The sequence below is a fragment of the Falco naumanni genome, chromosome 1, assembly GCF_017639655.2.
Source record: "Falco naumanni isolate bFalNau1 chromosome 1, bFalNau1.pat, whole genome shotgun sequence".
NCBI lineage: Eukaryota > Metazoa > Chordata > Aves > Falconiformes > Falconidae > Falco > Falco naumanni.
Genome location: NC_054054.1, coordinates 71343552 through 71370395, shown reverse-complemented (window position 1 = coordinate 71370395; position 26844 = coordinate 71343552). Strand labels below are relative to the sequence as shown.

The 26844-nt window shown below is 40.2% G+C and overlaps 1 protein-coding gene and 1 long non-coding RNA gene across 2 annotated transcripts in view; one reads left to right on the top strand and one right to left on the bottom strand.

The window, feature by feature from the left end:
- Nucleotides 1–16761, top strand: part of LOC121090474 — a 42130-nt gene extending 25369 nt beyond the window's left edge. Inside the window, exon 3 of the long non-coding RNA XR_005828569.1 lies at nucleotides 16196–16761. This is a non-coding gene — a long non-coding RNA (uncharacterized LOC121090474). The remainder of the gene's footprint in view (nucleotides 1–16195) is intronic.
- On the bottom strand, nucleotides 4920–25166 carry EIF4E (eukaryotic translation initiation factor 4E). Its single transcript, XM_040599021.1, has 7 exons — nucleotides 25063–25166; nucleotides 16770–16876; nucleotides 14596–14691; nucleotides 12519–12582; nucleotides 10524–10637; nucleotides 7868–8007; nucleotides 4920–5958 (listed from the first exon to the last, which is right to left on the bottom strand). Exons 1-7 carry the CDS (start codon nucleotides 25078–25080, stop codon nucleotides 5844–5846), a joined length of 654 nt encoding a protein of 217 aa, XP_040454955.1. The 5' UTR covers nucleotides 25081–25166; the 3' UTR covers nucleotides 4920–5843.
- Nucleotides 25167–26844: the final 1678 nt, after the last annotated feature.

The following is a 26844-nucleotide window of genomic DNA, read 5'->3' as shown; positions in this document are numbered from 1 at the left end:
GTGCATACAGGGAAGAAACCTCGCTAGTGATGAATTAAGACTTAAGCCTTTTAAGCTTTTAGTTTTTACCCAAACCAACCTGGAATGCATCTGTCCCTAGATGGCAGCCTACAGGTATTTCTCACTTGCCTTTAAAGGATGAACTCGAGGACAAATTTTCCAGGGTCAGGGAAACTTTGAAGCAGCACCTCCATCGCTGAAGTCAGTAGTCACCACTTCCTCACGACTCAGGAACACTCCCATTTCAAACGTGAAAGATGAACTGAGGCCATGCAGTGACATCAGTTTACAGCAAACATCTACTCTCGTATCCAAAAATTCTCCAGTATTAAGTGTATAGCTGTGCAATGATACACCTATAGAGATTGTTTCTGTCTGGCCTTAAAAGCCCCATAATGGATAGCACAGACTAAAACTGCTCCTGCAAGTTCACAATACTGTCTCCAGCTGTTCAACATCAATAGGGTGGCACAACTGGATCACAGGAGCTCCTATTAGGAGATCACCTGCAATTTTCTGCTAGCTAGTACCACTGTACAAACGTATTCAACTACTACCTATCTATGAAACCATGGCAGACACGGGAAGAGCAGTCAGCAGTATTTTTGCAATCATGTTACACAGGTTTTGTTTAGAACAAGGCTGACCTGTGGGTGAGCTGCAGAAGCCCTAACTGCAAACTCCAAACTGAGGGGTGAACATGTATTTCAGAGTAGTACCTTATTAATTTATCTTTGATTTGCATTTCTATACATCCCAAACAGAGTCAAGAAGCTGAGACATTCAGTTCCTCAGAAGCTTTATTTTCATTCAAGCTACACAAATAAAGTAGTACCTTCCAATTTCCCATTATACTTTCTGCGTATTTGTACGGCTCAGCAGGGTGAGATGCACTAGGGTAACTACCCTGTACGTATGGAGGAAGACTCAAAACTAGCTTTACTTCAAAGAATGCCAAACCTTACCTACAAGGTTGGCTCCGATTCCTTGGTAACATAATAGGCACAACATAAGGGGAAAAAAGATTGATCTAAACTACTTATTGTAAGCAAAATCCAGTAATTCATTACAGAAAGTCATCCAAAGTAACCTTTTAGAAATAATGGAAGTTTTCTACTTTGAAAAAAATAGAAAAAATAAACATGTTATTTTTGCTTTATATATGATGATTCACACACATACTTTCAAGTATCATTTTCACCATTATCACACTTACATGGGCAGAGATAAAAAAGTGAAAATCCCATAAGCAGACTATTATGCCAAAGTAGTCACACACTGTCTTTATCTGGGTTTAGCAACACCCGGAATTCTCCATGGGATCACAGCAACCAAAAAAAGCAGTGACTATACTCAGTGTAATTTTTCCTTTTATTAAACTTGTTTTAATAAGGCTTGAAAAGTATCAGGATTTAGAAAAACGGGTATGGGAAAAGCAGAGGCAGTCAAATCCCACAAATTCACAGCTAAGCTTGTCACACACTCAGTACTAGCAAGGAATAAAAAAAATAGATCTGAGTTATGCTGGTATCAGTTTGCCTGCTAACCAAACAGACTGACTTCAGCTAGGTTGTTTTTACATTTAAGGCATCACACAAAAGAAGTTAATGCTAGGAAGCACAACAATCATTATGTGCTCAGCCAAAATTCACATTTAGCTCTGGACAACAGAACCTGCTTTATTTCCAAATAGGAAGGCTAGAAGGGCATCCCATAGTCTTTTGGGGAAGCCCAGGCAGCAGAAGTGATCATGGTTTTAATCACAGGGGAAGGAATTTAAGTGCTTATTAAAGGCTTTGCTGCAGAGGTGGATGCCTGAAAACAAGTTCTGGTGGAATACAAAAATTTAAGAGCTAAAAAGCAGAAAGTCTGTTCAAGCAGCTACAGTGATGTGTGTCCTGCAAAGAGATAAAAATGGAAAGTTTTCAAGATTTAACAACTTCTGGAGCTTTGAAATGGAGAGATCCAGCAGATGCATTCCACAGCTAGGACTAGTTCTACACTGCTTGCTAATATGCTCTGCACTCCTGCTCTCCAAGTTTCATTTGGATAGACAAACATGAAAGGACTCAAAATGAAATAGGTATAAACTGTTTCATTACTGGTGATATAATTTTCATTTGTCTGTTTCTCATCCAATATGAAAAGGCACAAATTCCACATTAAAAAAATTTAAGACCTAACTTAAACCTACTCTCAAAAAAATCTGCAGAAACCATTAAATATTCTTAAGAGGGCAAAGTCATCTAAAAGTGCTAGGCAGTCTGAAAGCTCTGTACGTTTAACTAATAAGCTCAACTATTTGGTTTAGCATTTCAGTGCAGGATGTTCGTAAAAATCTAGTTTTAAAACCATCAGGCCCAGAGTCACAAGTAAAGCTGCTTGCAAACAAGGGAGGTCATATACACCTAAAGGGAACCATGTCACTTTATAAGGCTGAAATGCAGTGTTTTTCTGCTTTTAGTAAGGGTCCTATAGAATCCAGAATATTTTTTTCCCCAACCATTCCTGTAGGAAAAGATTCCATTAGGTAGGATGGAGCTTTTGAGCTCAGTCCAAGCTTTGCTAAGAGCTACTACTCTAAATTCCCAGGACTGGATAGCATTAAAAAATAAGTTTCCTGAGCTAGAGACAGCCTGAAACACAAGACCGTGACAGCGCAGCAGGACAAAAAGTGACAATGAAAAGCATTGCACAAGGCCTGACTTGCAGTACACCCAGAAACTGCAAATTCACAAATACTCCTCATCTGTTACCCCTTCTTCCTAGGCTGTATTTTGGCACATTCTTACAACTCTTTGAACACTGCAAGTTTCTGCTTTCTTTCCTCTCTCTGCTGGTTTTGTACCATATAAAACTGAATAGATGCTTCAGACGTTTATTCCTTAGTCTTCTCAGGCTTGCTGAAACTATACATTGACAATGGCTACCCATTTAACTGGAATTTTCAAGACACTGAATATTTTGTACCAAAACTAGATACTCAAATTTCAACATTTACTGCTTTTTCCTCTTACGAGCCTGTGGCTGTTTTATTAATATGCAGAATGGAGAGCTCTCTGCTTTCTCCCATAGTACAAGAATACAAACACCACCATTATAATCAGGAGAACATTAGTATGCAGCACAAAGCTATTTGCAAGTAGAAGAAAACTAGGTTCATGGTCACTTGTTTCTTCTAGCAATGAATTAAAGGCATAGGTATATATTTGATAAAGCAAGCATGCGATTTAATTTTCACTCAAGTCTTCTAGAAACATTGCAATTGTTATTTAAGCAGTGAAGAGCCTCAAGTGAACCTACTTGCAGTTTTCATATTACAGTGCAAGTCAGTTGGCTGCTTAACAGGCTCATGCTCAAATGCTTGAGACCATACCAAAAAGCTATCACTTTCTAGATGAGCAGAACGCTACTACCCTGAACCATATTCCAGTCAGTCTTGTAGTGAAATTAAAAACAACACTATGTACTTCTCACAACAGCAACTCAAGTTGATCTCAACACTCTTGAGCCTTGCCCCAGTGCTCCCAAGTAACATACAGATAGGCAATCTAATCTTACCACTCAGGAAACTGATTCACCTTTACCTTCCCATACATGCCATCATTACTGGTTTATTCAGAAATATCAAAGCCTTTATAAATACTACTCAGCTTGAGGCTGATGATATGGAACAGAAATAGTTGAGAGAAATTTAGTCCAAAGAGCTTACTTCAATTGCAAAGATGATTAAATATAGCATTAAGCTGGAAAACACACAAGGCCTGCTATATTTTACTAGGAATGGTCCTATTAAACCTGACTTGCTTTGCATGCCTGCAGAATCAGAGCAGGCAACCAGTTACACCAGAATCCACAGAAACCAGCACACAAACAGCCTAATAGCTCCCTCAACACCCAACATCTATCCTTGTTAATGACCAATACTGAAGGCATCATATAATTAGATATAGATGCCTACTATAAGTGTTTCTATTAAACAGACATAATAGTGATCCAGAAGTTAATGTAATACCTTTTGGGTATAGTCTGATATGCTATTTACAACACATCTCTGATAAAATGTGCAAGAAATTGTTCCAAGTCTATCTGGGCACAGAGAAACACTTCAGTGCCTTAAGCAGATTTAAAAGCCTGGTTCGACTGAAGCTTCAATACCACACTGACTAAACTTGGTTTAAGGGGTTATCACAAAGATCAAAACCTGAATAAGCATCTGCTTTTAACTGAAGAAAGGCTACACAGCCCCAGTAAGGCCTTAAAATACATCACACTGAAAAAACAAAGGAAATTAGCAATAAAGCATTATTTTTGCTGCGTGCTTTTAGAATGAAAACAAAAAGCCTCTCACACTGTGCTCAAAACAAGAGGTTAACTCTAAGGCCTTCAAAATTTTTCCTCAGTCCTGCGAGTCAAGCAAACTACAGCTTCCACAGCAGCCTTCAAGCAAGTGTAAGTTTCATTTCAATGTAAGACATACACAATAGCAGACTCTAGATCTCATACTTTTATTTTGTAGCCATGTCTCCAGTGCACCTTTTCATATAGGGATTATATACTTACAAGTAGAATCACTCACTTCAGCGCTTCTAGCGTAGTTCCTACCTGAAACTAAATGGCTTTCTAGATACCCTTCAATTTCTTGGTTAGCATAAATGTTAAGCCAAGAGAAACAATGCAAACCATGATCAGTTAGACCAACCACCAAGAAAAAAAAAACCACTAGCCACATAAATATAATTTCACTTTGATTTTGGGTGCTATCTAATAGATTTATTAGAAGTTCCAACAGACTATAGCTCCAGACTATCTTTCCTGGAAGACACTACAATAGAAGCCACAGTAGAGACTGCCTTGTCACAAGAGGTACAAATACTTGCTGTATAGATGGAGAAATAAAAGGACAAATCTAGTTGTCTAAAAGACAATTCACTGTACACATTTTATTTACAGTTTTGTACACTGTCTTAATATGAATGGGACCGCTTTTCTACTTGAGCCATTTTAACCAAAGCAAAATAACCTAAGTAATACAAAGTGTTAAAATACAGCGTAAGATACAAAACAGACATACTATTTCTAGTAAGGAATGTAAATTATGGTGTTACATTAAAAAAATCCACAATTATGTTTAGGAAATCACACAGATCACCGATTTGACTGAAATGCATAAATTTGTAGCAAAGTTTTGATGTTACAAAAAACCAAAAATTACCAAAGAATGCACAAAATTAATGTTTATTCCACCTTTGTCATATTCCCATATTCTTCACCAAATGTTACATGAGAAAAAACAACTGAAATCAAAATATCACTAATGTTATCAAATAGGGAAAACAAATAAATTAATCTAGCAGCCACCAGCATAGGTTACAGCAAAGAGGATGCTGTATAAAAAAATTGCTAGAAAACTGTATGCACCATACTCTTTTTCAAACCAGCAAAATGTTACTGCATACAATGCAAATGTAAAACAGAGTAATTTCCTGCAGGTACAGAAATGCAACTTCTTTTCTGAATACTGTGGATAAACAATTTTTTCTTTTGTAATAGTAATGTTTCTACCAAGCTATTACAGAGTGGGCCAGGAAAACATTTATGGATTCGGGGGGTGAAGTGTACTAAAATTCTGATTTGTAATGGTTACTTCAGCCAAATAGAAAAAACTGAACACAGAAGTACAAGACAAAGGCAAATGAGACTTCCCACAAATCTTAGCAACACTTAGATGGAAATCAAATTTAAATGTAGTCCACTCTGCTTTTGAAGAGGCTTTGGTTCAGCTCCCAAATCTCGATTGCTTGACGCAGTCTCCTATGAAAGAATACTCAGAAGGTGTCTTCTTAAACAACAAACCTATTTTTAGTGGTGGAGCCGCTCTTAGTAGCTGTGTCTGCATGGGACTGATAACCAATCACTATCTTTGGAGGAAGTCCTAATCTTTCCTTGTATACTCTCCTGGAGAAAAGAAATAGAACAACAGTTTAAGCAAAGCCCTTAGGAAGGAATTAGGAACAGGACACCTGCTTTTAAGAACTGCTGACACCTTCATGAAACAGTTACTTAGAAACAATTTCTCAGGTATGAATAAAGGACTCTAAACAAGATTTTTCTAGCTTATTGCATCTAAAATCAGCTTATAGTTTTGTATGAATAACTTACCATATAAAATAGGACAAGCTCTTGCCAAAAACATAACTAACAGGCCTACATTAATGTAGAACACAGGGATTCTACCGCATTCACATGCCTGTCATTAGTATCAGCACCTGAACCAAATGAAACAGCAATTGCTTGGAACAGTTATTATCACCACACATCTCAGCTGCACAGACTTGTTCTCTTGTCTTTAACTACTTACAGAAAGCACACCCCCTGGTACTACTGGTGACAGTCAGCTACCCAAACAAGAGCTTTAAGAAAAATCAGCTTGGATCTTATGCTTTAAGCAGCAGTACCCATGTTACACACGCTCTAAGCTGTGGAACACAGTGTAAGTTGTAAGTCACTAATGATACTAGGCTGCAAGCTCTGGCTAAACCACAGAACAAGCCTGTTCAACTGCAGATTGTTAACAAGACTACATAAATTTGGTTTTTTAACTTACCCTAATCATCATGGAGAGTTCACAGTGCCATAGCTTACCTCAGTTTTAACTGTTATATAAAAGCTGATGTATTGTCTTTGGAGTTACGGCAATGTAACAGCAGGTAGTCAACATAACTTACCTTAAGTCATTGTGTCAGTTTACAAAATCTTACACTTTTCACAGTTCTCTAATGGAGTCACCTTAGGTCCTTAGTTAATGGTTAATACATTCTAAAAATGCTTCTGATGCCTACTAGGTTTGATAAGGTTATTCTCTACTAGCAGAAGATGTGTACCACAGTTGTTTGTTTAGCATTACACTTACCTTCTAAGTCTGAGCATGACTGCATAATTAAATTGTTAGTGTAAAGCAGAGCCCACCAGATTCTTAAAGGTCCAAATGAGGAATGTGTCAAGAGCCACCCAGTAAGTTAAAAACTCAGCAAGCTACTATGCCTGACAGTTTAAGGTCTGGCATAAGACCTGTTAAAGTGTCCTAAGCTGGCAAGATAAATAACCTATGCAAAACAACGGAATTAAGTGGCCTACAACAACTGAATTTAACAGCAAGTAATTATGAAGTATCAATACTATAGCATCAGGAATCCACTAGCTTTAGCAGTACTTTCTAAACAGAGCACAAGCATTTTCTGTAGTACAGATTCATCATAATCTGAGATGACTACTGTTGTAGTCTTCATTCCAGTAAGCAACATGCTATTACACATGTCAAGTAATCCATGAAACTCAGCTTTATTGTTTGATGTGTACTTGAAAAGAGAAGAGGAGGAGGAAATTATCTGCAGAGTTTCACAGCATGTCACTGTCCAGACTTTTTCAAATGTAAGGACATCCTTGTGACCTTAAGATTTACACTTCCTTCCTATTACTTGTAAGCATCTCTTTCCTGAGAAAAATCTTACCAATGCTCTACTGTTACGGGCTACCCATCTTTACAAACTGGCATACTGCAACAGAATCTACATTATCTACAGGTGTTAATTACAATGCGTCATTGTGAAGTGTAAAAATTCTGCCAAGATTTGCGTTCAAATCTTCATTATTTCTAAACTATAGCAAGGTTAGTAACTTCTTTGTACTGCTGCACTAACTAAGCCCTTACAAAAAACTACACTATAACACAAAATTTGGTACTGAATTACTTAATTTGGCATACAGCTCTGCACAGGCTACATCTGCCTGAAGTGCATTCTCTATCAAGTTAGCTGGCTTTAAGTGCCTTGTTACACTTCACATTCAAGACAATCACATTACTTACCCTATATGTGTAACAGCATCCCTGTTTTCACATTCAGTTGTCCATATTGCTATTTTATCACCCTTAGTTCTAACATTAACAACAGCACCGCATACATCATCACTGTAGTCATCAAACGACTCCCCAATAAGGCACAGCAGCTACAAAACAAAGATTAACCATTAAAAGTGGCAGTTCAAAGTCAGAATCTTGCTCCACAGGCAAACACAAAGTATACACAAAGGACTGAGGAATACATACTACATTTTACTGCTTATAGTTTGACATAAAACAATCACTTTGTTTACTGCAGTATCTTCTTGAAGTTCCGAATGTTACAAGTGAATGTAAACTCAGCTGTAGTAGGGTATCTTCCTCTTATTTCAAGTTCCCCATCTCTCCTCCTGTCCCAGCAGCTGCAAGTTGATAGTTTTGATGGTGTTGCCTCCCACTCCATCCTCCCAATCCAAAATTATGTAAGGATTAAAGGAATTTATTTTTTTCTAAAGTACATTTAACACAGGTAAACAAATCTGAAATTTTAAGTGTTTGCATTTACTATCTGGGAACAACCCGTGAAGTACTATTTGGGCAGTGTGTCAACTACATAAGGTCCAACTTCAGTTCTGAAGAATATCAAATTCAGAGGCAAATCAGACTGCAACTCAGATTAAAACTGCTATCTAATGAAGTACTGCATCCTATCAACATGCGCGGGAAGCTTCAGAGCTCCCACAGACTCTGAAGTGGGAATCAGTCATCCTGAACAGTGTGTATGCAACTGCAACAATACAAGTATATGAGTAACACAAGATTCTTCCCCCACAGATTTCTAGTGGTCAAGCTTGGAATTGGCAGAGGTGGTATACTTCAGGAACACCACAGTGAATTAGGTCACATCGTTGTGTAACATGCCAACCGTGAAAGCAGTATTTAAAAATCTTCAACTTGCAACTTGTTTCACCAGATTTTCAGATATTCAAAACAGAGTTTGTAGTTAAGACAGATTCATCTAGTCCATGCTGAATTAAAAATCATTCTGCACACTGAAGTCTCCAAATGTATGCCTGTTTGACTTTTACAGTACATTAAACACTGCCACTATATTAATTTTCCAGAATCTCTTGTAACATTTGGAAATTCAACACACAACTTTTTGAACAAAGCAGATCTTTTAGTACCCATGAGAGCTGCAAGGGCTGACTTCATCAAGGAAATACAAAGATGACAGTGTGCTACTGAATAAGTCAGGTATAACTACACACACTTAAAATGTTATGCCCAGCTGCAGGCTGCACACATGAGTAATGAAAGCTCTAAATTTTTAAAGTTTAAACCACACACAAACAAAATACTGATCAGCAGCCTTAGGATATATACAAGCCAGTATGGCTACCATGGTCAATAAACACTAGTCAAATACATTTTGTCTTCTGAAATTAAGTTTACTTTACACCTAAGAACATTAAAGATCATTAGATTAAAATAAAAATTTGTTCCAAAGGGGAGTAATAAACAGGCTTTAATTTTTATTGGAGAAAGTTGGCTACTGAAATTAGAAGTCACAGGGTTGTTTCAGAGCACATATCCCAGTCACCTGGGTATTTGGGCTCTGTGCCATTGCTTGCTGCTAAACAAAAGCCAGAACTCTCTAGCTTTAAGTCTAAATAGACTATATACGTGTTTCCAATCCATATGTAACGGTTACTAAGAATCTGAAGGACTCATATAGGCATTTAAGTGGAGAGACCAAATGCACACAGCAAGACATTTATTTACTCATGTGCAGTCATATTGGCTAGTAGCGTAATGCTTGCAATCCTTTCTTCAAATCACTACTACAGTGAACTGGAAAGATCATAATAGCGCTGGTACTTTGGATATCTCTGCTTTGATCCAGAAGGGAATTTCTCCCTTTCAAAGGGGTGCAATACTTAATGCCTCTCACAGAAGGGAAACAAAGATCAGATATTTGATAAAAATTGGTTTGCGTTGTACTATCTCCAATCCATTCCCGTAAACTCCAGATGACAGTGGACTGTTTTAGCCTATTCCGAGTTAGTTCCTAGACAGCACAGTTGTACCCTTTTCTACAACACATTTACTGCAACCCACAAAACCGCTGGAAGTTTATTCACCATTCAAAAAAATCTATTCTAAAGAGGTAACAGCAATGGAAAGAAGTTTTTTTATAGTGTACTTACAGGAAGATTGTACTATTACTTGCCTATCCTAGTGTTAGGCTAAGCACAGGAGGAATATAAATAACCTGAAAATCCCTGGTTTCAGCAAGGCCAAAACATCAGAAATACTCATTTTTAACAGTATTTGTAAAACAAATTCTTACATTTAAGCAGTTAAATTACATTCAAGAGACATTATTTTCCCAGTAGCTTGACAGCTATTCTGTACATTCCACAGGAAAAGGTTAATATGTCCTGCAGAATTATCTCTATTACTGCCCATTGTAAGAAAGTATTCAACAGAATACAACTACATTAATCATCATTATTGAAAAATCATGTTTCAAATACAGCCTGTCAATAAAAACTTACAGGACTCTGTGCTGCCAGGAAGTTAAGACATCTAGTGTGGCACACAAAGAACAAACAAGTTAAAATATGAAATACAAATGCAAGATTCTTCACTTGCAACTTTGTAAGGCCATAGTGCTTACTGTCTCTAGCCAGAAGCGATCAAGGTCACTTCGTCTCTGCTGTTTGTTTAGTGTAATTAGCCATCGCCCTCCTCGCTTGTTTTTTTCATCTTCCCACATTGGTTCAATACCATCCTGCAAAGAAAAGCCAGAAGTTAAATTAGACCTGAACTATATTTTTCCTAAAGAATAACCACAAGGCCAGTGATAACTGAAATAGCAACTTAAGTGGTACAGTTTAAGATACACACCTGTCCAGAAAGACTGTCTCATACCAATAACAAAATTTCAAAACAGCTTAACAAGTACACTGTCTCTAATGAGTTTTTATTTCTACAGAAGAATCACAGCCCAAGCAAGTTTTGGCTACACCACTTACATAAAATCCCCTATGGGAACAGGCAAAGTCAACCATCCACTTTAGCCCGTAAGAAGCCAGATAAAATTAGCAGCTACATTCTGAAGTCCTTATTTTAAGTCTTGGACTCAGTGCAACATTGGCCAAGTGCTTCGTTTATGCACAAAGATTACTTAACTGAAACAGACACCCTTGACAGTTTATCTCAGTAACTTCCTGAACACAAGTTGAGAATAAGATAATTTCAATCATCAGGGCCACAAAAATCAACTCACCATTTAGAAGCAAGTTGCATTCCAATTCATGCTTTACCAATGGCCCTGGCACTGAATTAAGTGACTCTGGATGCACCACTGCAGAGAAGCAGCCAGCTGCCACTCCCAAATCTACCAGCTATGCTGCACTTCAGAAAAGTCAGTCATTAAAAAAAAAAAATCAGGTAATTGTCTAGACAGAGAAACTCTGTTAAGAACTGTCTTAATAGACAGTTGCACTACAAAACTTTGGCTGAAAAGGATGGAGTGGTGTCAGCTCAGTTTAAATTTAACACCCTCACTGGCAGCTGCAGAGCTCATACTTCACCTTTAAGAGGCACTCCTAGCAGGTCAGAATTGAAGGACTACAGCTAGAGATTGCTCAGAAGCCTGCAACAGTTACCAATTCTGTACCTGTTTCATGCATTTAACTAAATTATTGCTGAAGCAAACACAGAATAGATACAAAAAATTAAAATTCATGCAAAAAATACAAGCATGATCCATAGATACCCTTACCTCTGAAGGGCCTACAGCTTCTAAAAATTTTACTAGTAAGTTTTCTCAGTCACCTAAGATAGTTACCTTCCCAAACCAAAGTATTGCCATCTCTTTACTACCCAAAGCTGCTGGGGTTTACAAACTATGTAAAGTTTACCGAGAACTCCCAGCCAGCAGCTCTGTTTTGTAAGCAGAGGAAGAACCAGGCACCAGCACTCAGGGGATTATTTAGGTATCTGAATCCAGAAAGGAAGCTGTATGTTATAAGCACTTTGGAAAGGCTACGATTTAATTCAGAACTCTGGTTCAGATCTCCACTCCAGCTGAGGCAGGATTTCACGTACACTTTCTCATCGGCATTTCTTATTTGCTAGTCTGAACACTTCCTCAGCATGCTTTAAGTGTCAGTGTTATGTATGAAACAGAAAATTGCACCCAAGTAATACAGCATTTAACTGGTGGTGTAAAAATTAATTATAAGAGCTGATGCGTCTGGCTAGCAGTGTTCAAAGAATACTGGCAAACATTGCAGTCTCCCACAGAACTTGGACATTTTCTCATTTCACATGACACCAAATGACACAGCTGGAAAATCTCTCATTATAAACATTATTAACAGTTAATTATTAGCACAAACATCTCGAACAGAATGAAGACAAACAGTAACAGATGAAAACATACTGTCTGTGAAGCGTGTAAAGCAAGTACTTGCATTTTCAGAACTAGTGACAGCCTGATTTTTAGAAGGCATGTGTTTGGGACTTTCTAAAAAAATTAACATCTTTAAGATATTCCCAACCATATTACTAAACATCCAAAGTGAAATTTTTGGACAGTGTCTTGCTTAGTCAGGAAACCATCCATCAACATTCACAACTGAAGAAAAAAGGTTAGCAAGCATACCTTAAAGAGCGAGTAGTCACAACCAGGCATTAAATTACTAGAGAGCTGGATATGGTTGTATAAACTATTGAAGGGAAAAAAGCAGGATTAAAAACTAAGCATTATTTTAAGGCACACAATTATGACCGAACAGAATACAATTTTTTTTAAAAAAACCTAACATTACTTTAGAAGCAACCCTATTTCTTACCTTTTTTTCAGCAGTATAAAAGCATTAACTTTAAGATATTTGGGGCTTAAAGAAATAGAATGGAAACCGGTTTATGAACGCTTGCTGGGTTCCTATACCAGTGCTGCTTTTAAACGTAGTTCTAAAGTTATTAGAAATGTAACTCACTTCAACTTTCACGTGTGTTCATGTTGCGTGCATGTGTATTCTGTACATATACATGGAATATGGTTAATTGTTTATATTTTTAAGGCTACTCTCTCTGCAGAGAGAGGTTTTAGGAGGAATACTTGACTTTGCTATTTAACACAATATTCTAGGGACTAAGGCTGTAGGCTTGGTAACTGAAATAAAGAACTCAAAAGGCAAGAACAAACAACTTAAAGTATAAAATACATGCTCTGAATTAAATCCACAACTACGCAGTTTAGAGAAAAAAACCCAAACAACTAAAGGAGTCTCCTTCTCTAGCAAGAGGACAGATTTCCTCCCCACCCTGCATTGTGAAGGTCAGACTTCAGAAAAAGGCCTGCACATATCACAGTAACCTGCCGGCCAAGACCAACCAACATTCAAGCATGGTCCACCACCAAAAAGGAAATGAATTACTGCAGCGTTCTAACAATTACAAGTCAGGCATAGGAATTTACAAAGCCAGTTACAGATTTACCAGCTTCCCTCCTTTTGAGTTTACCTTAAAATTTTCTACCCAGAACACCACACCTACTTCCCACTCCAACCACAATGGAGGCTTAACTTCTCAATTGCTTGATTTTACCTTCACTGCAGACATCTAGATTAAGTGCTTCTTTTAATTACCCAGACTATCTTGGTTATAGGAGCTCAAAAAACTTACCCTTAATGAAGTTCAGCAGTGAGTATCAAACAATTTAGCTGCCCATCACATACTCCAAGACTGCAAACTACTGCTCACTCAACCATCAGTCACCCCCATAGTAGAATGGGAAAGCTGGTTACAAGCACAGAATCCTATTCCCCTCGCTCCGATGACTGCACTGATAAATTACTTGTTCAGCATTTTCAACACCTTTATTTCTTCTCTCTTGCTAGTGGGTCACTGATGGGTCTCATTATTCTGCTAAGACACCATCTCTCCCTTACCGACCACATCCAGAAGAAGGTATGCAACAAAAACCTTAAGAACACTACCACTCAATGTAGCATGAAATACTAAGATGAAATATATAATGCATTTTTTTCACCCTCAATTTCAGGCCACTTTCATTTTCTCCATACTCCATCATTATGGCAGGCAAAAAAAAATAATCTTTCAAGTAAGCCACTTGCATTTGACTGAATCAAGTGTTTGGGAAGTGCAGGCCTACCTTCAAATGCTTTGTTATTGCTCTTTGAGCCTAGCTGCTTTTGGATACCTTCAATTTAGAATGAAGTTAGTTCTTATGTAACCTCTAATGAACTTCAAGAATGTCATTAATCTGCATCAATCTCCCAAGTACTATGCTCCAAATTCAGGCATTCTTGAACATCTGAAGTAAGCCAGCTGTCTGAGAATTTAGTCAACCAGCAAAATTTGGGACTGAGGAATGACAATTAGTCGGCTACAAGAATTTACAAATTTGCATTACCAAGAGATAGCTACTGCACAAATAGTTTTCTACATGTATGCCATGTACATATAACTATAAGCAGCATTGGAGTGTTAACGGCAACACTGTGTATTTAAAGTGTTAAGAACTCCTCCAATCACCTTTTCTTCAAAGGTTACATTCTACCACATTCTGAAGAATGGGGTAGACATCACCTTCAATTCTGCAAACATTTCATACTATACCCAAAAAGTTACAGTTAATGGAGTATGTTTACTTTGGCATAAGCTTTGCCAACATATGCCAGGTTTATTACCCAGATTGAAAAACCTTTACTTACGCCCAAAAATCTTCAACAGTATCAAACTTCGAGATAAGACGAAGATTTGCTTGCCAAGTTTTGCTCTTGTCATTTTTAAAAAACCACAGTGCCCATCTAAAAAGGAAAACAAAATTGAGTAATAGCATCTAGAAATTAAACTTATATTCAAAATATAATACATTATTAAGGTTTAAAATTAGTTTAGATATAACAATATAAATGATGTAGCATGGAAGTCAGTTTTCATCAATAAGCTACAAGAAAAACTCAGTTCTCAGACTCTCTGCAGATGAACAATATTTGTGTTTCCATTAAAGGAATCATGGCAGATTTGATCAACCCATTTAAGTAAATATTTTAAATAGCTTTGGAACGTTTCTAAGACTCTAAACCTCTAAGCCTTAATGTTCCTTCCTGCTGCCACTGAACTGCCATCTCCTACCTCAAATAACTGATTATCGTCTAAAACATCAACTATTCAAACTAGGAGCACAGCTCTCTTTCCAGTAATTTCCTTATGAAGATTACAAAAGTTAATTACAATAAGCTATATATGACATAAGTCTCCCAAGCACTCACTGGGACGGCATAAATTTTAAAAAGCAAACTTTTAAATTAAGCTTATTAATGGCAACGATCTTAAATACCACCAACTTTAACTGTTTGAAGTTTTTAGACCTGCATGTATAGAGAGACAAGACTAACTGAAAAATTTCCTATCCAATATTCTTCATCATCTCTGCTGAGTCCAAATCTCAAGACATAAACTGAACTTTTCCACACAAAGATGCTCTTTCTGGATCTAAAAATCATCGTTTAAAATGCTGGAACAGGATACCTGATGATGCATTTAACCAAAAAGGCTTATTTTTCATTTGATAGTTTCAGTAGTGTTGAACTCACTAGGTTAGCACTAGGGTAGATTTATCTTCTCGCAGTAGAGTACCTTAAGTCACCAGGTGTCAATCTGTTGTTCTGAGACCTTTCCTGACATTTCAAACCTTGTTTTGAAAGTTTACCATTTTCCAGAAATAGTCCCACTACCACTTGTGAAAGAGTGTTAGCATCCATTTAATCAAAGTGATTACATGAAAAAGAGGAAGGATGGAAGTTGAAAGACAACAAAAGGTTCACTTTAAGGCAGCACCTACTTAGCAACATCAAGTATGGAGCACTCCACGTCAGCTCTTCAGCTTAGCTGGAGAAAATTACTTCCTAGCAGCTCTTTTCAAAGTATATGTATGCTGCTGGGGTAACTTTTGTGCACATTTAAAGGAATTCAACTGTAAGCTTATAATATCTTTAGTGTGGGAAAGTACTTCAAGTTCAGGTTTTCAAGCACAAAGCTTCTTGTTAAGTACCCATTATCTCCACAGCTCAGTAAAAAGCTGAGTAGTACCTTCAGAAGCTTTTAAGACATACTTGTTTTCACACAACGAACAATTAAGAGGGCTTTGATTTTTCAATAACTTGTCTTAACTATACTTTTGACTACTGCTCCATGTTTTTCTTGTTAAACAAAAAAATGCCAGTGTCCTACAATTTTTCCTTAGTGACACACTGGTACAAATGTGTGCATGTGCACTTTACAGCATTTCTTCTGCTGTGCTTCCTACAGATAATGAAAACAGTATTACTGGAGACACCAGCCACTCACATGATCAAGTCTAATGAGCTCTTTGGCTGATGAACACAGCTTCTACTACTTTCAGTTCCAAACAGGAGAGGAAAAAAACAAAGGTAAGATATGAAGGAGTAAGACTGTGGTAAGAAATAAGAATAAGAAGTTTTTACCACTGGCACTCAATTGCCCAAAGGACAAGGCAGAGTTCCAGTTCTGCTTGGCAGCAACATCTCACATCAGTCTCTTAAAACACACCAGACAAAAGCAGTAAAAGCTCTGCTTGCCTCCAATCAAATGCAAAGCCATGCTCTTTCCAATTACCTGGCTGCATTATGAAAATTTGCAAAGATTTTCATCTTTTATAACACCACTCAACACTCCATTAAAAAAGCCTAGAAATTAGAACAGGATCAGATTCTACTTCCTCTGCAACCTCACTGCAAAAATCTTCAAAACATCTGAGAACTCTCAAAATGCTGCTAGAAAAATTAAGGTAAACAAGAGCTTTTGTAAAGCCACAGGCATTTTTATCTTTGCAAAATTATAATCTTGCTTCAGTACTATTTACCTGTTTTGTAGTGGATGCTTAATATACTGCTCAGGGCTGGCAACCTCCTGACTAGGTGCTGGCTCAGTTTTCTCCTCTTCTGAAGGCTGAGGGTTGGGAGTGGTTTCCTGTTTGAAGAAAGGAGTTATTAATACATTCCTTTTCCATTTTTATTGAAGTGATTTAGCTCTTTGAAGTAACTTAAAGACTGAAGCTAAGAGTTCCTCTAATTCCTCCTGGATTAGGGGCCCAATGACATCACAGAGGCACAAACTGCATCCCTTTATTCTTCAACATCTGAACAGGTCCTACAATAAATAGTAACTGCAGGAATTCGTATTCTGCTCTTCAGTGATTTGCTTCCTGTGTCATATTTCCAGAATGGTTTACTTAACATACTTGTCTTACTCTGAAACAGTTCTGAGTTATTTCAGAAATACACAATATGCTATGTTATCCAGAATATGCACATCCACAAATTAGTTTCCAAAATCAGTTAGAAAAGTGAAATTATTTTTTAACATTTTCTAACAAAGCATGATTGGAAACAGATGTACAGGCCCTGGGGTTTTTTTGTGTTGTTTTTTTTTAATCTGTTATTACAAGTAGAAGACATGCCTACAGCTCTCAGGTCTGAAATCAGCTGTCACAAGCAGCTAGAAACTAAAGCAGTAACTAGTATCTTTGCATCCACAACATTACTACTACCAAAGCTTTAGGCATCAAACAGCAGAATTTTAACACATATCAGTTCTCAAATTTCAAACTGCAATAAACGTAGTTACACATTTACCACAGATCAGACCGATTCCAAGTATTTTTTTCAAATCTCTAGAGACACTGCTAGAGATGTCAAATATACTTAAACACAATGAAGTGGCATAGTATATTCCCTTTGCATACAAACCCCCTCGGTCTTGTCATTCAGTTCAAAATGACACTGTGTCAGGTTTGAAATCCTAATGCCATTCCTTCAAACCAGGGAGCACAAAGCTTGATTGTGAGGCCAAGTGTCCCCACCAGTTACCACCACCACTCTCTCATCTGCAATCCATGCTAGAATATTAGAGACAGGGAACTAGGACTTTAGCTTATTCCCTACAACCAACACAAAAAATGCCTGTACAGCTGCCCCAGTGAAAGAAAAAATACTTCAGTGATACAAACAAATACTAACTACAGCAGACCCAAAGACTCTATAGACATTCCTAAATGGGGCAATACAGAAGTAGTACTTAAAAACTGAATCTTGTGGTCTGAAGAGAACAAACCAGTGTTAAGGGTGGATTAAGTAATGGTAAGTCATCTAATTAATGGAACAGTTGACTCCAGACTTCCATGTTGCTCAGTTTATCCTCACCAAAGCTGCTACCACTTCAAATCCATTCCACTTTATAACATAAACACTGTTTAACCTTCACAGTCCCAGCTGTCAAACTCCTGATAACACCTACAGATCTGTCTTAATAGGGATTTTAATTTTCATTATCAATACATTTAGCATTATTAAGCACATTATGTTTTACTTCAAAGAAGCTACACCTTTATGCTTCAAAATAATTAAGTATGCCTTAATTTAACAACTCACCTAGATAAAATCTCCATTCAAAAGCTAATTTACATCACATTCAAGGAATGCTTTCATACATTCCCAGGTTCACAGTTAAAAGACTGAAATGTGAAGGCCTAATGGCCAGCAACAACTAGGCTAGTACTTCGATTTATGCAGTACAGGGGGCAGGTAGCACAATTTCCTGCCTCTTAATAAAACTAAATGGTTTCTGAAGATTCCTTAATGGGGAACAACACTGACAAAACCACAGAAGCACATGTGAACAATCTGATGAATCTCCTTCAGTGAAACACTAAAAAGCTAAACAGATACTCAGTGCTTCAGAAGTGCTTCAAATTCTATCTAGACTAAAATTTCTAGTGTTAGCCCTCTTATTTTTGACAGTATCAAATATACATCTTCCCCTTTAATCACATACAAGAACTCCAGAGAACAAATTAAAAGGGTCAATGCACAAAGGCTCAGGAAGCATTTCAGTACTACTTCTTCCCAGTTATCATTTGTATTATACTACAGAAAGCCAAGTACAGACAACTACAGTTTAAGCATTTCCCCTTCAGGGGTTTCTAACTAGAAGAGTTAGAGATGTTACATATGCAAATACAACAAGCATACAAGAAAAGCCTTCGTATTTTGGAAATAAACTAAGTGCTAGGTTTTGTGATAAAGTTTGCTTTCATTCACAATACTCCACAGTTGTGACACCTAGTATTCACAATGATGTACAAATACTATTACCCTAAAGATTTTTACATCAAAGACTCACTCTTAATGAATGCAGAGTATCTTCCAAAAATAATTTCAGTTGAGAATCTCATTCATGTTTGCTCAGCAAATAATTTTCAATATATAAAAAGGTCTCCCTGGTCAGTCTTCCAGAAGTATCACAACTATATAAACTGGAAGAATCAATACAAAACTATTCAGCGCATGCAGGACTACGCCATTTCATAACTTCTAATACAAGGAAACATCAGAAAGGATGAAGGTAGCACCTTCACATAACTGAAAGAAAAAACACAGTGAGCCTCAACACCTGCCCAGTAAACCAACAGTCACCCTTCACACAACTACATGAAAACCAGCATCTGGACAAATGGGAGACAACTGACTCAGCACAAACATTTTAGTTAAGTCACCACAACAACAAATCCCTTAAGATATTTTGGAAGCTACCTAGCATTAAGGAAACTCAGACTAACCATTATTTCAAGCTCCTGTCCAAAACAGGACATGACAACTCACCTCCAAGGCCCAGCTAATGACGATCTTGACCCAGGATTACGCCACTGCCCTCAAAAACTAACCCAGCCAGAAGAGGTTTTTTTCAGCACAAGGCTGCCCATCAAGGACAGGTGCAGCTGTACACACCAGAACAAATCTGGAAAAAGTTGTTAAGTTGGAAGAACAGTTTTCTGGCTGGTCTCAGACAGAAGCCTAAAGCAGCTTGTTTTCACCACCTTTTATTTCCCACTGCTGTCAAGGAAAACAGAAAAAGGACAGTTTTCATTTTTGGCTGGTTAATCATATCAGCTCCCATTTCCTTCCACATTATCCCACTAGTCTGACCACTAACCTAAAGTATTTGTATACCAAAGCACTCTTCATTATTAGTCAAATGCAAAGTATGTTAAGTTCACTAATTGGTATTCAAACTCCATTTCTCATATCCAACCTCTTCGCAGTTACTCAAATCCTACCCCAAACACAAGCATGCAGGTTTTAAGATTCTATAAATGCAACATGAATTAAAGTTTATTGTCTATATTTTACCAATTCATACCTTGAAACCTTGCAATTTCAACACTATTACTTGCTAAAGTCAGACTGTCTCCACCAACAGTTTCTAAGACTACTAAATTTAAAATCCTTCATAATACTTTACTATTGCTTGTAACTAATGCATTCTTAAACCTAAAATTGACTTTGCATCTACTATTAAACTAAGTCACCGCTGGGCTTGTTGCTTTTAAAATGGATGTAATAAAATAGAGTAGTATTACCAGATAAACTGGAACGCTTCGCATGACCAATCCTACTCCTCATACACAAAGACAGCACATAATTAAAGTGACATTTATTCACTACCCACATGGTTTTTGATGTAGGAATCAGCTTGCAGAAGTCCATGAAACATTTGCCTACTCAGCACTTAATGACTGTGCATATCTGCACGTTACTTGGATTCTGACACTTGCAGATTTAATTGGTGTTATTTATTCTTTCTCCACAGCACATAACCAACATATCAAAGGAAGGTGTGTGAGTGTATCACCAAGACAGGAAACAAATAGCACTTAGAGTAAAAACTGCTTAATCTGGTTTGTCTATTGAAGAGAACAACTAGCTTGACCAGGTTTCTTTGAGTGTTTTCAGGTGCTGCCCAGACCACATTGCCCACTGAAGTTGTTTAGGAAGTCCAGTCAGCACACAACATTTATGTCCCAAAAGGACGCAACTTAACACCATTATGCATTCTTGGTGAAAGTTAATAGGATTAATTAGTGGAAGAGGCTTCCAAACTTTTCTTGTGTTAAACCAAAGTAAGCTACATTTGAGAGTGTCCACCTTCTTGTTTGGTGTTTCCAAAAGAATGAGAAAACTGCATATCCCAGTAATCAGATGTCTAGGGAAAAAGCATGCCAACTATCTGCTGATCCTTATGCTTCTTGCAGGTAGTTGCTGCTACACTACAGTTAGGGTAACAGTTCACAAGGCACAAAATCAAGAGCTATGTGCTGGACAATAAAAATAAGGATTTAAGCCCACCCAATGAGCTAACATTGTGCACTGTAAGAAAACCAAGTGATGATCTGATATGCAGCTCTGAGGTGTTAGGACTAAGAAATGAGTGACTGCTTTAAGTCTCTACGTTAAAAATAGTCTTGAAACTTATGTGTAACCTTGACTGTAGAATATTTCAAAAGCAAAAAATAAATTTGTATTTATTTTGTATTTTATTTATTTGTATTACGATGAAGAGTCATGTTAATTCACTTTAGAAAAATATCTGTATTTCTTTCACAATGCAGGCTCTCTACCAACATCCCTCATTTGATTTCTCCCCTCTATCCCCTCAAAATTCATGCTTATCTTTACCAAGCTGCCAAAAGGGTTACATTTTCTCATCAAAATTTCCCATGCAGCTCCACACCTGCAGGCAGTATCAGTAAATGAAACAATTCAGTCTCATATGCTATTTTTATGCATTACCTTGGGAGAAGCTTGAAATTTTATATGCTATGTGAAATGTAAACTTTGAGGAAAACATTTTTTCTGAAAGCAATGTTAAAAATTACGAGTTGTCCCACATCTTCCTCTTCTTAGAGAAAACTTTGTATTCAGTCAGAAACTTAATTTACAATTTGCAAGTTTATGACAGACATTCTCAATTATCAAACAGCATGCATGATACATTTATCCTGTATCATTTCAGAAATATGCAACGAGCAAGCAACTGTGTTCACAATACTACAGCTTAATACTATACTGATTTCAACCATAGCAGGTCACTTATTACCACAGAAACACCTAGCAATAAGAGTAAGTCTAAAGTTGTACAGGGCCTGTGCTTAATATACATGCTGTCTGTAAATAATACAAAAGAAATACCTTTCCAGAGGTATTTTTAACTTTCCAGAATTTCACTACAGTTGTAACCCCTTGAGATACCACCACTGTTTCATTTAAAGTTTTGAGTTCTACCTACTGACGATTAGATGTTTAAACAAGCATTTTTCAAGCCATATGTAACTGAAGTTTCACCCATGCATCTTAAAATGGAGTTAATTTCACAAAAATTGCATTTGCTCAAGTGTAACAACTTTCATGAAGCAACACCCCCCCCCCCCCCAAAAAAAAAACCCAAACTATGATGCCTATTTCCAATTTGAATGATGGAGGGATCAGATGCTCACATAAAGTTACTTCCACATGATTAACAGGCACCTAGGAGTTACAGACTTTGTGTAGCCACATTTTAAAGTCATCTTTGGTAAACTACTGTTTACTAAAGCATTACTGTTGGTTTTGTTGTTGACTTTGGGGATTTTTGCATAGTGTTATCTGACCACATTTAACCCTCGTAGGGTGTAATATGAGCATACTAACAGGTCACACTTCTGTATACTCACAAATTAATCTAGAATAGTCTTAACACAATCTGGGTAGCACAAGAAAAACTGAGAATTTTAACCTGTCAGTATTGCAGACTAAGTTTTCCCTGCAGTGGGGAAGTAAACCACTGTACAACAGGTTTGTATTTACTTAGAATAGTCTTGCTTTTCTCAGCAACTTCCATGGGACTCTTCACAGTACTCTAAACTCAAGTTTCAAAATTCCTGAAGAGTTTCAAAAGTGATTTTTTCACTCTCTTAACAAGACTTAAAATGCACATTATGTTTGAGAGCATGGAAGTACTCTGATTTCAGTACGAGCCCAAATTTAAAAAAACAAAAAAAACCAAACAAAACATATTCAGTCACATTTTGCATTTCCTGACACACATTTTCACACTTGGGAAGCATCACAGATCACAACCTAGATCCAGATTCTGAAGGTCAGCAACAGAAAGGCTTCTCTAAGATCAAGAGGTACTCCAATCCCTAACCACACAATTTAACTGTTCCGTTGAAAATCATGTAGTATTTCTGCAACATTAGATGTCTATGCCCTCAGTCACTACACAAGTGTAACTAAGCTTAGGTAGGAGAAGTGTGAGTCACCTAATAGAATTTTTGTTTATTGTCCTTTTATGTAATTAAATCTGAAAATAAGCAAGCATAGCTGACACTTGTTTCCTGAAGTCAAACATACTTCATCTATGGTAGAACATTCAACAGCATTACTTAAAACTGTTGTGAGTGCTGCCCTATCACCACGTTTACTGGCTCAGCACAACTGTTTGTCACTGCATGGGTGAACTGAATGTGCAAAACCAATATCGCTGGGAAACAGCATGACAAAATCAATTATTTATTTTTGGCTAAACTAGGCCCACAGCTAGCTTAACACACAGCCAGAACAATGGAGAGAATAGTGCAGAAACAGGCTCATGCCAGCACCATAGCTAAGAAAGCCACAAACCCATACCTTTAGAGTCATTTCAATTGCCAATGGCCATCAGTATTACAAATTATACTGTTAAGCTTCACAGTCATTACAAAGCACTGAGCTGACAGGAAACTCATCTTCAGCTATGCTGGCTACAGCTCAGAAAGATCAGCTTCTGGATGGGAAAGCAAGCATTAACACTGTGGCACAAGAACACTGGAAGGGTGCTGCTGGTGATCCAGCTTACTGTCTTAACAACTGACATTCCTCACGTTTAGAATTTCTAGTCAAGCAATTTATAAATGCTGACATCTTTCTATCCCTTCCTTTTAATAAAGGTGGTGGTGCTAAATTGTTCATGGAAGAAAATACTAACAGGATGATTGTGTCCCTTACACAACACAGTAAAATTAATCTTTATTTAAAAACAGCAAGGTGATTTTCCAACTTAAACACTTTCTGCCTAAATGTTACAAAGCCCCTGCAAAGTATGCATTGGCTATTTATTCAAAGTAATTCAGCAGCAGCAAGAAGCTAGCCTTCCTTAAGCTTCTCATTTTCCTGAAACCCTAATAGACGGTCTTCTGCTGTCCACTCCTCAAGATACACAAGCGCACAGGATCAGTATAAGAATTACACTCAGACCACTTCCAGCTGCTTCATTTATTTTAGGGAAGCGCAGGCTGGGGTGGTATTTATAAAATAGAAGATAATATCCTGAACATAACTTAATAACGGGGAAAAGAAAAAAGTAGTTAATTAGAATGAAAACTATAAAAAAGCCTTAATAAAAAAATACCACTGTGATCCAGAAAGATGACACAACCGGAAAACACCAACTTCGTTCGCAACGCGCCGCGCGTCTTACCAGTCACAGTGTTCTCTTCTTTCGGCTGCGAAGCCCCGAGCGGCGCACCTGGCAGCGCACAGCTCCTCAACGCGGGTCAGCGGCCCCGCGCCGCCTGCCCCGCCGCGGGCTCCCGGGCGCCGCGTCCGCCCGGCGCTACGCCTCCGCCACTCCCCGCCTACCAGGAGGGCGCTCGCCGGCCGGCGAGGAAGAGCCGCCCCTTCGGTGACCGGCAAGTCAAACCCACCGGCCCCCCCAAGCGGAAAGCAACATGGCCACCCCCACCGCACCACATGCGCCAAGCGCGGCGAAGAGCCTCCCGCCGGGCAGCCGGGCCGGGCCGCCGCCGCTCAGGGCTGCTCCTCCTCGCCGCACCTTCCGGCCTCACCGTCCCCCCGCCCGCCGCAGCGCCGCGGGGGCGGCCAGGTCGGGCCGGGCAACGGGGCCGCGGGCGGGGCGCGACACAATGGGCGCCGCGCGGCAGCCAGCGCCGCCGGCCCGCAGGCCTCGCTCCCTCCCGCCCGCCCGGGTCCGCCGCCGGCCCGGCCCAGGGCCCCCCGCGGCGACGCCAGCCCGGCCCTCAGGCCGCCGCCCGCCCCTCCCCCCCGCTCCGGCCGGCGCCTCCTGCTCCCCCTCCCCCCGCTCCGTCCCCCTGCGTGCGTGCGCTCCTCGCCGGCCTCATCTCGCCTCGCTGCCCGCGCCCCAGCACCCATCCGCCCCCCATCCGGCCAGGCGCCCACCGCCACCAGGTGGGCCACAGCCCGAGGAGGAGGAGGCGGCAGCGGCGACAGGGTGAGGAAGGAGCAAGAAAGGCGGACGGGAGAAGGGAATGAAACACTCACCGGTTCCACCGTCGCCATCTTAGATCGATCTGATCGCAGAAGCGCTGCGGGAGGGAAGAGGGCGGGTAACAAACCCAGGTTCAAACCCGGTTGGCCGCCCGGCGGTCACGTGAGCCCGGCGGCCGTTTGGGAAGGGGGAGGGGAGGCGCCGGCCACCGGGTCCCAGGCGGGGCGCGGAGGCTGCCGGGAGCTGTAGTCGCCGAGCGCCGGTGACGCCTCGAAGAGGAAGTGCTGCCGGCGCGGCGCCATCACGTGACCAGGAAAAGGCGGGCCGGACGGGGCGGGGCGGGGCGCGGTGCCGCGCGGGGCACATGTGAGCGTGCGCCTGGAGCCCGCCGCCTCGTGTTGCCGTTGTTGGCCCGTCTTGCTCCGTGCGCTGGCCCGGGTCGGTCGGTTTGCCCGCAGCGGAGGCGGCTCTGGCTGCCCGCCGTGTCCCTGGGGGGAGCCGTAACGGCACCGCTGCCGCTCGCTGCGGGTGGGTCTCGTGATTTCAGCCACGCGCTTTGTTTCATCTCACTCGGATCTTGTGCCGGTTCCGCGTCTGACTGCGCGGGGCTGCCGAGCTAGTACACGGCCGGTGGCGGCGTCTCCCTGGGCACAAACGGGCGGCGGGACCCGAGGCTCCCCGAAGCCAAGACCCGGCGGGTGGCAGCGGCTGGGCATGGCCGGGCTCCCCGTGGGGGGTGCGGGACAGCAGTGGGTGAAGCCGGGAGCTGGGAACGCCTTCCCTGCGCGGGGAAATGGGAGCGCACAGGGTATGCGGAAAAGGAGCGGCACTTCCCATCTCTTCCCCTTGCTTCCCCAGCCTTGCAGGAAGGCTGCTGTCAACAGAGGCTGAACCAGCCCATCTAGCACCTTTTCCTCGTTAAAGGATGCAGATGTGGAAACCCGTGCTACCCTCAGCCACCGTGTCCCACTTCCTAGGCCTGGCAGCAGAGCCGTCAGGGGTGTGTGGGAGAGGGGAAGGAAGAAGCACTCCCCAGCCAAGGAAGGATTACGCAGGTTTGACATTAAGGGTGCTGAAGCTTTGAATGAGGAAACTGCCAAGCCCTGGACACCTGGTTCAATCACCTACATCAGGGGCTGGGTCGAAGTGTGTTGCAGATGCCTCTTGGCTCATGCCCCGGCTTCCCTCTTGTCCCACAGGGAGCCAGAAAAGGTACCGTTCACACAGGCCCCTTCCCGACACAGAAGCACAACCCAGCCGGGCACAGGCGTACAGCACTACCACCCCAGTGCTTGCTTTGGTTGTTGGCAAATGAGGCACAGAAATTCTCAGCTGTCGGGCACATCTCATCTGGTGCACAACAGACTCCCCAAACAGATACTCGTTTGGAGTGTGAAGAATTGTACTTGGCTCTAAGGACACTTGTGTACAAGGTCCGCATGGGCACCACATCTCCTAGGGACAGCTCCAGACGCTGTCAGCTCCCTCCTCAGCACATGGGACACAATATTCTTAAGCCCATCTGGTAGTTTCAGGCACTGTGAGGCTCACCTGGGCATGCTGTCTTCTAGCCAAATGTCCACCACTTGGTGGGCCATGGCCCATTGTGGGCTTTTTCTGCTGTCATGTCTGCACATGAACTGCCATGTGGATGTCTCTTCGCTTGGTCAGGATGTGTCTGAAAGTAGAGGCAGGCTTACATTCAGCATTTGCGTGTCAGTACACAACTCTAGTTTACTAAAAAGCTGTGACTCTCGGAGAGCAATCATGCCTGTTCCTGTTTGTTGGGAACGTAACATCTCAAAATACAGAATCCTGAAAGGTAGAGCCCTCTC

Bases quoted from the DNA above. Each gene is read 5' to 3' on its own strand.
- EIF4E (XM_040599021.1), bottom strand. The intron at 10,638-12,518 runs GTATGCTTGCTA...TTTTCTTTGCAG, and splicing joins GTGACTACTCGCTCTTTAAG to GATGGTATTGAACCAATGTG. The intron at 8,008-10,523 runs GTAAGCACTATG...TTTGTTTTGTAG, and splicing joins ATCGCTTCTGGCTAGAGACA to CTGCTGTGCCTTATTGGGGA.